Source organism: Ictalurus punctatus, chromosome 26, assembly GCF_001660625.3.
Source record: "Ictalurus punctatus breed USDA103 chromosome 26, Coco_2.0, whole genome shotgun sequence".
Taxonomy (NCBI): domain Eukaryota; kingdom Metazoa; phylum Chordata; class Actinopteri; order Siluriformes; family Ictaluridae; genus Ictalurus; species Ictalurus punctatus.
In genome coordinates this window covers 14,309,703-14,324,621 of record NC_030441.2, presented here as the reverse complement: position 1 = coordinate 14,324,621, position 14,919 = coordinate 14,309,703, and the positions used below count along the sequence as shown (strand labels likewise).

Here is a 14,919-nt window from a genome sequence, read left to right as displayed (position 1 = left end):
AAACAGCCCCAGTTTCTACCTTCGGTGGTTTTGATATGAACACGTGGTGTAGCACTACTGCCAATATTCATTGCTTTGTGGATTTGGTCGTTATCATGTCTAAAATATCACAATCCTTACAGATATTCGAGGGATATGTGATGCATATCGCGGTGCCAGCAAAACAGTATTGCCTCAAAACATGCTACAAAATGCAGTTCGATCGAATTATTTACCAATAAAAAAAGAAATGTTTGGTACAAAAATAACGTTTAAAAAAAAAAAAAAATCGATACTTTCAGAAAAGCCTTTCGTTACGTAATTCGTCACAGTTTCATATCGGCATGTTGCCCAGCCCTACCGTGAATAAATGAGCTCGTCACTGTGAAGCCCTGCTTACTTTAAGGCTTATTACTTCATTTATTTCTTTATTCGCTTCATCGGTTGGGTGCTTGAATATTTATTTACTTATTCATGGATTTGTTTCAGTAACTGTTCGTTTTGTTCATTCATTCCAGTTATTTTCTTCTTTTTTTTTCCGTTTGCTTAATTATCTGTTTGTATCGTGTATTATTCCACTCATTCATTCGTTTGCTTGTTTGTAGTGTTGTTTATTGTCTAGTTGTAATTGTATATCAAATTTTTGTAGTACGGGGAACTCGGGTAGCGGGGATGAATATCAAAATGGCCGCGCTGGCTTTGTTTTTTAAGTGTTTTTTTAAGTGTCGCCGAATACCTGTTTCCAGCATGTTTTTGGTTTCTTTTTCGAATTTTTGTACAATTTTTTTAGCCCGTGCGGTTGAAACTAGCAGGCAGAAAGAGGGTATTGTCTAAGTGAGTGGCTTGTTTATGGCACTTGACACTTTCAGTGGAGAGATGAAGGGTTTCAAGTAGATGAAAACGTTAATATTTTGTTAAATTGTGGTCTAGTGATTAATGTACGGTTTAATTAATGTAGAATACGTCTATGTTTTTCCAAGTAGCATATATATATATATATATAAAGATGAATATTTAATATATAAATAATATATCATCTCAATACCAAGGAAGACAGAATTGGAGCAATATTTCAATTCAAATATAAACTTAATATAATTTAGCCTTATAATACAGCACAGTGTGGATGTAAAATAATAAAACTGAAATAAGGATATATTTGCTGTATAATTGGATTTGTATTATTTTTTTTTAATATAACAAAATTGTTATATTATTGTATGTTATATCTTGTAAATCATTATTTTAGCCATTACCTTGTAGTAGTCCGATGTCAAACTGGATTGAAAAAAAATTAAAATGTAATGTAACGTTCAGAGATTTCAAAGTGGCACATCACGTCAGTGACTTCTGATATCTTAATCATTCGAATGCAACAACCGGTCAGTGACGTGAGGCGAGGAGCGATCGTGTCGACTGTTTATTCATGTTTTCATGATTGATCCCCACGAGACTCGCAGTTGTACTTGGCCGATGAGACGTTTCAAGGACTTTTAGCAGCACTGCAAATGATGTGTAAACAAATAAAGCCTTCTCAAATGTATGCTTGTGCCATTAAATTGGATTCCCTTTAACAGAACTGAATTCAGCTGGAGGGGTTTTTTTTCCCCAGCTCTTGAAATGAAGACAAGCGCTTGGCGTGGTAAAGCTGCACCACCATGTGGAGCTCACTGGATGTTACATGTGTATTGTTTTCTGAGTAATTACTTACTCCCTGAGTCTCATCTCCCTGGGTGTTTTTGTGTCTGTAGCTGCAGACGGCACTGATCCCCGGCCTGAACCTGAACGCTTTGGGGATTTTCTCTCCTGCGCTGCCTGTCCTGTCTTCAGCCACAGGACCACGTGGAGTCACTTCAGTTCCTTCCACCTACAACCCTCTACTGGTGAGCATTAGCATCTAGAATAAGCTTATTATATTGTGGAAACTACATATTGCGGTTATTGAGTGTAGGCTCATATAGGGCTGGGCAATATGGATAAGACATAATCATATCGATCTCGATCACACTTTACATATACAGAGATGCTCAGATCCATTCAGTTTCCATCAGCGAGTATCATGCACCTCATGCACAGTGTGCTAAATCAGTGCGACAGTTTATTAGGAAGACCATGTCTTTCTTCAGTAGAGACGGACACCATTTGCTCTCAGAACAGCCTCAGTTCTTCATGGGACCGATTCCACAAGGTGTTCGAAATATCGCTTTGAGTCCATGTTCACGTCACTGGGTCAATAATTTTACTTCAGATCTCCCAAACATCCTAAAGGTGCTTTATTGGACTCACATCCGGTGACCGGGGAGGCCATTAATGTACACTAAGCACAACTCATTGTCATAATCACGGAACCAGTCTGAGATAGCACTGTGATATGGTGTAGCTTGATGCCGGAAGTAGTCAATGTAAGATAGGTAAATTGTGGTCACAAAGGGATGGACGTGGCCAGCGACAAAATTCTAATAGGCTGTGGAGTTCAAACGACGCTCAATTGGTATTAAAGGGCCCAAAGTGTGCAGAGAAAATATTTTCCACACCATTACACCACCAACAACCTGAACTGGGCGTCCAAGGGTCCATGGATTCATGCTGTTGATGCCAAATTGTTGATGACTCCGTCACAGCAGAAGCTGAGATTAATCAAACCAGGTGATGTTTTTAGCTGACAGGAGTGCTCTTGTAATCCATCACAAGGTTTGATGTGTTGTGAGCTCTGAGATGCTTTTCTGCTCACCACGGTTGTAAGAGTGCTTATTGTTGAGTTACTGTAGCCCTTCTGCCAACTCAAACCAGTCTGTTCATTCTCCTCTGACCTCAAGGCGTTTCCGCCTGTTTTTAATTGTTTCGCGCCAATCTGTGTACGCTGTAGAAACTGTTGTGTGTGTGTGTGTGTGAAAGTCAGCAGTTTCTGAAAAACTCAAAACTCACATGATGTGATGTTTGATGTGAACATTAACTGAAGCTCTTGACCTGTATCTGCAGCGTTGCAGCGCTGCCACGTGATTGGCCGATTGGATACTTGCGTGAACGAGTATGTGGCTGTGAGTGTAGTGTAAATATTAAGTCTAGACCACATTTCTGCAAATGCCAAGTAAACCCCTGCCACATTTCTCAAACCAGGCCACTTTGTCTCCCCTCGGTCAGGAAAGCCGCCATGATTTGTTGTTTATCCTGCCACTCGGTGCATCAGATAAACAGCTCCTACTGCCACGAAATGAAAAATACACTGAATTGCTATAAGTAACCATTAAAAAAAAAAAAAAAAAGGCTGATTCAACAATGTATTTTGCACACATCACAGCCAAGGAACAGGGCTGGGTTTTCCTCTTCCTACGCACCATATACTGTAGCTCAGTACTGATCCCTCGTTCCTTGTAGGTAACTCACAAGGCATATCTAGTGCTCAAATGCAATTTATAAAGCATACATGGACGGAGCAATAAAAATACATAAAAAAGTGGAAATTCACGATGTAGTACCGTTTTGGACAATTATGATCAAGATTTTTTTTTATTTGTATTTTATGTTTGTCTTGTTAATGGACATAGAGTTATAAAATGTACACATTGAGATTAGTAGCATTATGGGTATTTATTTATATAAGATGTTAGTTTTGCGTATCAAATATTACCCGTCCTTACTGGCCTGGGACCGTGCCATAGATATAAATACTACAATTTCCTCAACGTAATGAAAAGGATTACAACTGAAAACATACCAGGATATCCGGTGAAAATTCTAAAATTATCGGTGAAGTTTATGCGTGGGTCCAGTGCCGATGCTGGACAGTTGAAGATGGGAAAAACATCACCTCAGATTCGTTGTCTTGTCTGACAGGAGTCTGAAATTTTCAGTGTGTTGAACTTTCTGAGATGCTTTTCTGCTCACCACGACTGTAAAGAGTTGTTTGAGTCACAGTAGACTTCCTGTGAGCTCTAACCAGTCTGGACATTCTCCTCTATATTTACATGACATTGTATTTAGCAGCGTTCTGGTGATACCACTATGAGAATGTTACCATCATACATCCCTAATAATTCCGAGTGGAAAATTGGGTGTTTTAATGCTTTTTTTTGTTTTGTTACAGCCAGTAAGACCTCCCTTAGAGAAAATATCTCTCCAGTACAAATCCCTGAGCTCACAGAACTGGAATGTGTGAAGTTTACGCTGTCAGTTCGTGTTTCACTAATTTTAGTTCGATTATAAAAAGTACTTTTCGGACTGTTCACCGAGAGTGCATTTTCTGTTACCGGGGTAGCCTTAGAAGCACGGGCGTTCACGGGCACACCGAGAGAACCCTTACCGACGAGGTTATCGAGTGTCCGTGCGCTAGGTAACCCGCCAGTCTTTCGTCTGAGTCACCGTGATGTGTTTGTTAGTGAAGGAAGTGGGCCGGGAGGGTTAGTCATCGCTGAATCACTTGGTATGGTTTGGCTTTACAGGAAGATCGGCTTCATTAATAGAGGATGAGTTCACTGAAGGGCATGCAGGATCATGCTCTTTCCCTGGCGATCGTGTCTGAATAGTCACATATCACACCAAGTAATCCCTGACTCATCAGGGTCTAATTTATGCTTCTCAAAACAGCAAACACAAACAAGATTGTGAAATGTTCAGCTGTGCGTACTGAATAATACAAAAACGAGTTCGCGCCATTTACTGAAGACGGAGCTTCGTGGCTTATTCTGTATCATGTCAAATAAATAAATAAATAAATAAATCACGTGTAATTCCTTATATCTAATATCTACTAATAGCTTTATGATGAAACCCTTAGGGTTGAGCCATGCATTATTTCACAAGATCTTATCTGTTGCATAATAAGAGTGAGGCATGGCAAACTATTAGGCATTGTTCGCATACTCGCCTGCGTATGCTACGTACATCCGGAGGATTCAAAGAGACTACGTGGCGTGTCTGAGTCAGATCATCCCTGTCCATCAGGTTATCAAGTCGTAACTGTCAAATGTTTCCAGATTCCATGCACAGTGATGTTAGACACACTATGTAGCTTTTAAAACTTTCGGCCATCGTCGTGATTGTTGTCATGATCCGCGTCTCAGATCGAAGTCTCTGACCTTCCGTTCAGGAAGGTCATTTGACCTTCGAAGTGTTTACTAATCTCGGAAACCCAGAAGACGTGCTACACAAAACAAACCTTTCAGCAGGTTTAAAGTCTACAGAAGAGGTTTTTAACATTTAAAAAAAAAAAAAAAAAAGCCGTTATCGTTAGCGATCATAGAGAAAGATACAGTTTGAAGCGTTAGTTTGTTTAGTCAGTGTCACAGTGTTGTATTGGTGCTATCTCCCCAGACCACCCGCTCCCCGACCCACCATTTCACTCTGCTATTGCACGTGTATGCGCAGTTAAAAGCTTGAAACTCTTAGGGAGTTTTTCCTCGCCACCGGCTCGCTCAACTCGGATAAATTCACACATTTAAAATCTGTATCCCGTGTTTATATGTTTCTGTAAAGCTGCTTTGAGGCAATGTCCATTGTAAAAAGCGCTATACAAATAAAATTGAATTGCGCTGCATTAAATTATCATTGCATAACTTCCTGCTGCCTTCTACAACGCATTTTGGGGGCGGAGCCTAGTAATACATCATTCCGCTTTTCCTAGATGGCCGCCCACGTAGAGTGTTCAGCTCCGTGGTGAAGTTTTGTTCGTGTTAGGAGATTACAGTAACTTGTCATCGGTGAATGCGGTTTAGGGCAGATATTTACAGGAATGATTCTGGGTGACGTAAGCCAACGTTACTTTTACACTGAAAAACAATGAAGTAAACATCACACACCAAGCATACCCTGGCTGTTTGACTACATGTGGACTGAGAGGAAAATTGTATGAATTCCATTTTTTTTTTTTTTTTACTGAACTGTTCCTTTAAGCTCCAGTAATTTCCTGTTGTTTAATTTGTATATTTGTGACAGACCAATTAGTGTGTGTGTGTGTGTGTGTGTTGTCACAGGGTCAGGCATCAGCACTGGCTGGTTTGTACGGCTCTCCCCCTGCTCTACCCCTCCAACAGACCGTAAGTCTGCTCTGTTTTCCTTTCACCCCCCCACATCATTAATAGCAGCTCTAATTCTTCAGAAAGCAGGAGGAGACTGTTTGTGTTTATGAGGAAACATGCAGTGGAGGTGACAGAGTTGCTAGGATGGAACAAGCCTGACCGCTTTACCGTGCTCCATTTCAACACCTCACGTCTGCAGCCATTAAAATAATAATAGTACAGTTACAGACACACACATCTGTCAACACACAACGCACACCGTAGTCATGTGTGTATGGGTGTGTGTTTAAATGTTTTCATTAAAAATATATATATAAAAGAGATGAAAGTTTAATTAAGGGTAGGGTTGAATTTAGGTGTACATAGTATTAATTGTCTAGGTCATTGTCCTCACAATGATTGTAAAGTGTGTGTGTGTGTGTGTGTGTGTGCGCGAGAGAGAGAGAGAGAGAGAGCATACGGGAAGCATTTGTATGGGTGGGTGTAAGAAAGCTAGATCCTGTGTATGTGTGTGTGTGTGTGTGTGTGTGTGTGTGTGTTCTGTGTGTTTGTGTGTGTTTTGGATTTTGGGGGTGTGTGTGGTTTTGCGCACTCATGCTGGAATGACTGTCGTGGTATCGCTCTGTGTGTTCAGTCCTGACTCAGGGAATGCTATTACCACTGATCTCATTCAGACAAATCAAACCACTCAACACACACACACACACACACACACACACACACACCTTTTATCCATCTTCCTGGATTGCATTTCTTCAGTGCTCAAGTATGTCTTTAGGGTATGATGTAAAAGTGTGTGTTTGTTTTTTTGTGTGTGTTTGTGTGTGTGTATGTGTGTGTGTGTGTGTGTATGTGTGTGCCAGGCTCCAGAGCAGGAAGTGGTATATCTTTTCATCCCCACTCAAGCCGTTGGAGCTCTAATAGGGAAGAAAGGACAGCATATCAAGGAGCTGGCGCGGTTTGCCGGAGCGTCTATCAAAGTGAGATTTCAATCTGTCTATCTGTCTATCCTCAGTCAGCTCCAGAATTATTGGCACCCTTCAAGCATGTGGGCAAAAATTATTATATTCACACAGTCGGTACATTTCATTGTCACAGAAGCTTCATTTTTAAATAATGTTATTATTTTCTCTTAAAACTAGCCGTGTAGGCCCTGTCAACTTTGGAGTACTCTGATATGAGTTTCCATGAAAAAATAAACAGTATGAGTTACGATTAAAAAAAATGGCAAAAGAGCAATGCCCCCCCCCAATAATAACGACAATAGTAAGAATAATAATACTAATAATAATAATAATAATTGATGATTCAATATGAACTCTTCAGTGTTAACTTTCTTATTAATTGTTATATGTAACATCTTATCTAACACACCATACCCACGGTGAAGCATGGTGGCCGCGGCATCATGCTTTAGGGCTCCTTTTTGACCAAGCATGAGGTTGCACATGTCTAATACCGCTTTTACATCCTTTGCTTTGTTTTGAAGAGTTGCAAGAAAGAAGCCCTTTACAGAACGCATCACTGAACCTGTTGTAAAGCGGAATCATGTCTTCTGGTCCGATGAGAGCGAAATCAGTCTTTGGTTATAAACACCATCAGAATGTCTGATGACAAAAAAGAGAAATGCCCACCAAATATGCTGGTGGATGATTGATGTTTTAACTGGATGTGTTCATGAAGGTTGCCAAGACTTATGGAGTTGACTGTATACTAGAAACAGTGATGTTATGATAAAATGAAAACTGATAGATTATACGAAACAATCGAGTGAAGAAGTACAAATGTGTAGTTTTAGGTAGTTTGACGATAGAAGGAAAATGGTCCAAATTATAAACCAGGGCAGTGGTGGCTTGGAGGTTAAGGCTCTGGGTTACTGATCAGAAGGTGTTCAAGCCCCAGCGCTGCCAAGCTGCCACTGTTGGGTCCCTGAGCAAGGCCCTTAACCCCCTCTGCTCCAGGGGCGCTGTATCATGGCTGCGCTCTGACCCCAGCTTCCTCACATGCTCGGGTATGCGAAGAAAAGATTTTCACTGTGCTGTAATGTATATGTGATCAATAAAGACTCATTATAATTATCATTACACAAGTAAAAAAAAAAACTGCATTGAGACGATGTGGACACTGTGTGTTTTAAATCTGGTGTAAAATCTTCAATGTTTTGCCATGCTTAAGGTTTACGTGTTATTTGAACGAAGGCCACCTTAACGCTTATCAGACAAATGTGATGACCGTCCTAATGGGCGTGGCTTAATATTCTAATGAGCACCTGTGATTAGAATATCCCGTAGTCTGAGATTTGCAACCTGCTACGCCACGACCGTTCCATTTTCTGTAAACGTCCTCAGCCAGTTTTACGAAACATCGAAATAAAGACAGCGTTTTTAATAAATGGTTCGATATCGTACCGTATAGTTGAGGTTTTATGATGGATCACGGATGCTTCGCTCCATAGTAACAGGTTGAATGTAAACGGTGCCTCCGTGAACACTGGAGGATCGTGTGAGCCCCAAACCAAAGGGTGGATTTCTGATGTTCAATGTTGTGTGAATGCAGATCGCTCCATCAGACAGTCCCGATGCCCCGGAGAGGATGGTCATCATCACCGGGCCTCCCGAAGCCCAGTTTAAGGTCAGCTGCACAATCACACTGCGTTTATACATGTTATGGTTCTACCAATAAGAACCCAGTGCGTTACATAATCCTCTCATTTCCTTCTCGAAGACCTGGTATGAATCAAAGCCTCAATTATTAGATGATCTTGAATCATCTGTTGAAACTACTGCTCTAAATTCTTCCTGACATCTCTCTCTCTCTTTCTCTTTCTCTCTCTGTCTCTCTCTCTCTCCGTCCATGATCGCAGGCTCAGGGTCGGATATACAGAAAGCTAAAGGAGGAGAACTTTTTCACCGCTAAGGAGGAAGTGAAGCTGGAGACGCACATCAAAGTCCCTGCTGCTGCCGCTGGTCGAGTCATTGGCAAGGGCGGGAAAACGGTGTGTCTCAGTGTGCGCGCAATGCAATAGAGCTGTGAAATTTCTTCAACGATTGCTCTATATTCAAATGCATCGAGCCTTTTATTTACACCTGCCACACCTATGACATGGAAGGTGTAAAAGTGTTGAAAACAAAAAAAAAAACCTACCCACCCAACCTGCTGTCCGTAGACAAGCCAGCCGGCCGCTTCTTTTCAGACCGCTGCTCATGCTGTGTCACATGACTACGTAACACACTCTGAGGAAAACTATCTGCCCTCTGATACACGAGCCACACAGATGCTCCGAATAACCAGCCTCACTGTACGGGAGAGTAAACATACATGGCATTGGCTCTCGGCTCCCTGTGACCTGGTGTAGGATTAGCAGGATGGAAAATGGATGGATGGAAGATTGATACACAATTTAAACATGTGAATGAATGTACAACATAATTATTCAATGTACTTATTCAAATTCCTTTTCTGTATCAAGCCATAAGGGTTATTAATCCAAAACGTTTAGGAATCTGGTGTTTTAATTGACTGATGTTCGGTGACTAAAAGTAGATTGTAAACATTTGAAAGTGATCGGTTTGCCTATAAATAAATCAACCAAAGTGATTGGTTTGAATTTAAACATACTATACTATCATGATTTTGTACTTAAAAAAAAATCAAAAATTGTATTGGTGTGTAATTTCCTTACACGAGGAATGACGGTAGGATCTTATTACTTTGTTGTTGCTCTGTGCAGGTGAACGAGCTGCAGAATCTCACCAGCGCTGAGGTCATCGTCCCGAGAGACCAGACGCCGGACGAGAACGACGAGGTGTTTGTGAAAATCATCGGGCATTTTTTTGCTAGTCAGGTAAGCGCACGACTCCCTTAATTTCAGCTTGATGTAGTTCCAGTCCTGACCCACATACACCGAGCTCCAGTTTCCTATCACTGATCATGAAAGTGATCGCCGTTAGTGGAAACGAAACGTCTCGGTGTTTATAAAAACCTTATTCGATTGTAGATTACATCTAAACGTCTGTCCATACTTTTCTAGTTGCTTAGCAAACAAGGCTTACTGTTAACAGACTACATTATGGGATGGAATAATTGTTTATTGTGAAAATGATGATTAATCAGGGGAAAAATATTTATTGCACAATGGATTTTATCACGAGTGAGGGAGGTTTAAGATTTCTGTTCTTAGGCATGATGCAGCGCACACTTACCTGTAATGTAATCACTATAACCCACACCCTCTTTATTTTTTGGTTTTCCCTCTCTCTCTTTTTTTTTTCTACGCTCAATTGTTTGTCGTATACAATAATTACCTAATTAGAGTGTTTTCAATCAAATATCCACTGGTATTTATCAATCTCTTAGATTTTCTAAGTTTAGAGAACATGATGTGTGTTCAGTGCTCACGAAATCAAAGGGGTTTGTTTTTGTTTTGTTTTTTAATATAGAGTGTTCAAAAGTGCGTAATCGAAGGTACGAATTGTAAACAAAGTCACTGTGTGGTGTTGAAATCCTCTCGTTGATTTGCAGACTGCCCAGAGGAAGATCAGGGAAATCATCCAACAGGTCAAACAGCAACAGCAGAAAAACCAGCAGGGGGCAGCGACACCATCGCAGCACACCAAGTGACCAGCAGGGGGCGGCCAGCAAGCAGCAGCAGCAGCAGCAGCCTATGAATGTAGCTCCTCCGAGCGCAAACCAAATCGAGCAAAACGGCGCAAGAGAACGAAAAAAACAAGCGGGAGGGAAACACACGAGAAGGACATGCAACAAGATTGAAACCAAAGAACCTTATAAGACCTGAGCGAGCCTCACTCCGAGAGCAAAAACAACCCTGTGAGCGCTCCGAACATCCGGACGAGCGCGCCTGTAGGTGACTGAATGTGTGGAGATGCTGTGTAACGGTACGCTGGGTTGGATCTGTCCTCTGAGAAGCACACATTATTAGCGAAGCGGAAATCCGGCTGCTTGTCAGACGATCTTACCAGCAGACATCGCGCTCCTGTCCATACAGGAGCGGAAGCGGCAGCCGTAAGCACATTCAGGCTGAGCGCGAGCACACTGTGTTAATGTAGCCTGACTAGCATTTAACAATGTGGACTGTTGAGCGAGTGACACATGACTACCTGAGGGAGTGTTGGGTAAAGACGAGTAGGTGTGTAACAGTGTTCATTGATTAGAAGACCTTAATGTGCTTTCTTTCGAGTTGTCTGTAGCCTTAGATAGTTTTAATTAAAAACAAAAAAAAAAACAAAAAAAGGGCAGATTTTCCGACGTATTTAGCGTGTGGCAAAGCAGTTAGCATGTCCCGAACACACTCTGAAATTTCCTTAGCGTAGCTGCTAATTTAGCACTTTTTAGTGTTGGTTAATCAGGCCTTAAATGCGAATAAATAGTCCGAATTTAGTTTAGTTGTTTTAAAGCTTAGCACAAGATGCTTAGTTTTGGTTTACTAGCCTCCGTGCTAACCCGCTTCTCCCGTCTCGCTTTTCTTTTCATCCCCGTGTTTCTTTCCCAGTTTCATCCCAAAGTTCCTCTGCCCAAGATGAAAGTCTACTGAGCTCTCCAGGCCTACAAATTATGAGGGAGGAAAAACAAAAACAGAAGCGTTTATGATTATGTTTGTGAAAGCTCCAGTCAGCCTGATTTTATTGCGAATGCTGTTTTGGGAAAGCCAGAATGGCCTCACTTTATCCTAAATACATGTTGTGTACTAGATCCAATAAAAGCACTTAAAATATTTTAGCGTGAAGAAAAGAAAAAAAGTGAACAGCAAAAGTCTGGTGAAGTGCAAGTGCAATAAGTAGAGGCTGCCTACAAGCTGCATTCAGGACAATTAATCACGTCCTGGACAGGAGCCTGATAACTAGTGAATGTATACAGTGTTTCTACCTGCCTTCTGCAGCACACAGCGTCCTGTCTCTCTCTCTCTCTCTCTGTCTCTCTCTGTCTCTCTCTCTCTGTCTCTCTCTTTCTCTCTGCCTCTCTCTCTCTCTCTCTGTCTCTCTCTCTGTCTGTCTCTCTCTCTCTCTCTCTCTCTCTCTCTGTCTGTCTGTCTCTCTCTCTGTCTGTCTCTCTCGCTCTCTGTCTGTCTCTCTCTCTGTCTCTGTCTCTCTCTCTGTCTGTCTGTCTCGCTCTCTGTCTCTCACTGTCTCTCTGTCTGTCTATCTCTCTGTCTCTTTGTCTCTCTCTCTCTGCCTGTCTCTCGGTCTGTCTGTCTGTCTTTCTATCTTTCTTTCTTTTATTTAATTTTTTTCATCTTTTAGTTTTGTATTTTAATTTTCTCTTCTCTTATTGTTATCTTTTCATCTTTTATATTCCCCCCCCTTCATTTTAATGTCATAGCTTTTTCTTTCTTTCTTATTCGTCTTCTGTTTCCCCCCTCCTTTCTTTTTCCTTTCTAAATTGGTTCTTTTCTTCATTTTGTCATGTTTAATCCCTTTCTTTCTTCCGTTCTTCTTTCCGCTTAATTTTTTTCTTTTATTTTTGTTGTCTTCATTTCTTTTCGTTTAGGTATTTCTATCATCCTTCCTGCTCTTTATTTTTTTTTTTCGGGGGGGGTTCCCTTCTTTTTCTCCTTCATCTTTCTTTCTTGCTTTCTTTTCTTTCTTCTGTTCCCGTTGTGTCCTGCTTTCAAGGCATGTGGATTGTCTTTTGATCATTTTTGCCATTACCTGGCTTGTAAGAAAGTTTGTGCTTGTTCTTGTGTGTCCTGAACCTAAAGAAAGAAGAATATATGAGGTTTTTTTTTTTTTTTTTTTTTTTTTTTTTTTTTTTTTTTTTTTTTTTAAAGAAGTAAACCCTACAATCATACAAGGTGAATGTGGGACGTTTATGGCCTGTCCGTTTGTTTTTTAAGATATGTGACCTTTAAAATGCTGCCCTTTAAAATTCATAACGACGGTTTTAAAAGCCATCAAAGATGCTGACTTCTATGAAAAGAATTGACAGTGGGGGCGCTTGACATCGGTATCACCCTGTTGTCTGAAATTTCCAGAGCAGTGATGAAGAGAAGGTGGTGTATGAGCGGTTAGCGTGATCTATTACTACACTGATGAGGTGCTGATCAACCTGTTAAACACAAAGCATAGCAGTTTATTTATGGATACATTAAAACAATTTTAAAAATTAAAAAGCATGCCGTGCTAATGCGATTGTCTGCGCAGGTCGAGAAGCTAACCTTCACGTAAACCAGTATGAGAAATAACCTTCTACCTCAAGAACAAGGTACCTCAGACCAATTACTTTCTACATATTTTGTATAAACCTTGTAAAGCTCATGAGCGAATATTTTTTTTTTTTTTTTTTTTTTGAATTTTCTAAATAAAAAGAAGAGCGATTTTTAAAAAAATAAATAAATAAAAAACCGAGAATTAGTAAAGATGGTGTGTGCTGTACCATCACCGTGCTTTTTCTTGGGAAAGGGGCGTGTGTGCCTCGTATCAGAAGCTGTACATTGCTGTACCTTATTGGACCTTAAAGAGTTCCTTGTTGAGGTTGATATAACTAACGCTAGCACAACTGACTACCTGGAGAGATGAGATTAACACCGGTCTTGCATTAGGTTAGAGATTTTTTTTTTTTTTTCCCCCCCGAAAGTATTTTGTTTAACATAGATTTAACATTAAAATAGAATTCACATGGCAGATATGCGACATGCTGTAAGTGTCAGTAGGAAGAAACGATATGTAGCTGAACAATTCTGACTGCTTGCTAGGTACAACTTTTTTTATTTTTATTTTCTTTGCAGTGTAATTCTGTAGCGAAGTCTTTCCACTCTGAAGGTTGCAGTATAATCATTAACACATCTGTTAGCACCCGAATAGCCGCTAACACCAACCTGTGTGGTTCTAGGAGTTTTTTTTATTTTTTCTTTTCTTTTCGTTTAATGCTGTTACATGCTGTTTGATTTCCATCTGTAGTGCAGAGTTGATCACTATCTAACCTGGTTGTCGGTTTATTTACAGTTTTGTTGCTTTTTGACAAACTTTAGCGGAAGTGGACTGCACTACGCTCGTGTTCTTGTGCTTCTGGTGTTGTTTTTCCACGTTTCTCTGTATCAGGTTCTTCACACCTGTACTGTGAACGGTTTGGCTTTTAGACATGCCAGACCCGTGAAAGCACTGGATTATAACAGTGCCTATTAACACGAAATACATTTTTAGAGCACACATAAGCTTCTACTAACGTTTCCATTGAGGTTTTTATTTTCGTTTGCTTTGTAGCTAAGCCACACAGGCCACCAGCTTGGACATGAGCAATAAAGAGACACTTTAAAACAATGCCGTATCTGCGTGCGTCGTTCTTTCGATACAGCTCGACCGGGAGGAGATACAGTCCGCGCTTTTCCACGGACGAGCCGGAATTGAGTCGAGAGCGAGTGTTAAAGGGGTCAGCGTCCAATCCAAATGCAACGGCGTTCAAATTGAGACCAAAAAAACATTAAATACTTTTCAAGAGTACGTTTTAACTTCAACTACTTGGCTTTCATTCATGCATCGAAAAGACCACACATTATTTTTTTTTACATCATTTTTACTCTCAAGACAATTTTTAGCAAGAATAATGGGGGGGGAAAAACTCGGACAAGTCCATGTACCAATTGCAATAAATCCGAGACAAGTCCAAGGGAATACAGAAAACGTCTCGAGGATGGACCCGAGTCCTACAGTCCAACTCGGTAACCAAAAAAAGCTGCAAATTTTTGTCTTCGAGAGAGAGAGAGAGAGAAACGAGAGGTTGGTGAGGGAATGACTGCTTATAGCCGCTATAACGTAAGAGATAACAGGATGTAACTTGTTTCGCGGACGTTCCAGGCATTAAACTATAAACGATTAGTGCGACGTTATGTTCACTAATACGTGATAAAAATGGTAACGGTTCGCAAATGAACGCAAAGCAAGAGGAATAAAAATCTTCGACATCGGCCTGCGTT

The 14,919-nt window shown here is 40.7% G+C and overlaps 1 protein-coding gene across 2 annotated transcripts in view; it reads left to right on the top strand.

The window, feature by feature from the left end:
* The window catches only part of igf2bp2b (insulin-like growth factor 2 mRNA binding protein 2b), a 56,982-nt gene extending 42,716 nt beyond the window's left edge, over positions 1-14,266 (top strand). Inside the window, exons 10-16 of one of the 2 annotated variants that reach the window (XM_017457512.3) lie at positions 1,731-1,862; positions 5,949-6,011; positions 6,857-6,973; positions 8,550-8,624; positions 8,857-8,988; positions 9,724-9,837; positions 10,515-14,266. In XM_017457512.3, the coding sequence (XP_017313001.1) occupies positions 1,731-1,862; positions 5,949-6,011; positions 6,857-6,973; positions 8,550-8,624; positions 8,857-8,988; positions 9,724-9,837; positions 10,515-10,613 (732 nt within the window). In that variant the 3' untranslated portion in view covers positions 10,614-14,266. The remainder of the gene's footprint in view (positions 1-1,730; positions 1,863-5,948; positions 6,012-6,856; positions 6,974-8,549; positions 8,625-8,856; positions 8,989-9,723; positions 9,838-10,514) is intronic. The other variant, XM_017457513.3, reaches the window with a different exon arrangement.
* Positions 14,267-14,919: the final 653 nt, after the last annotated feature.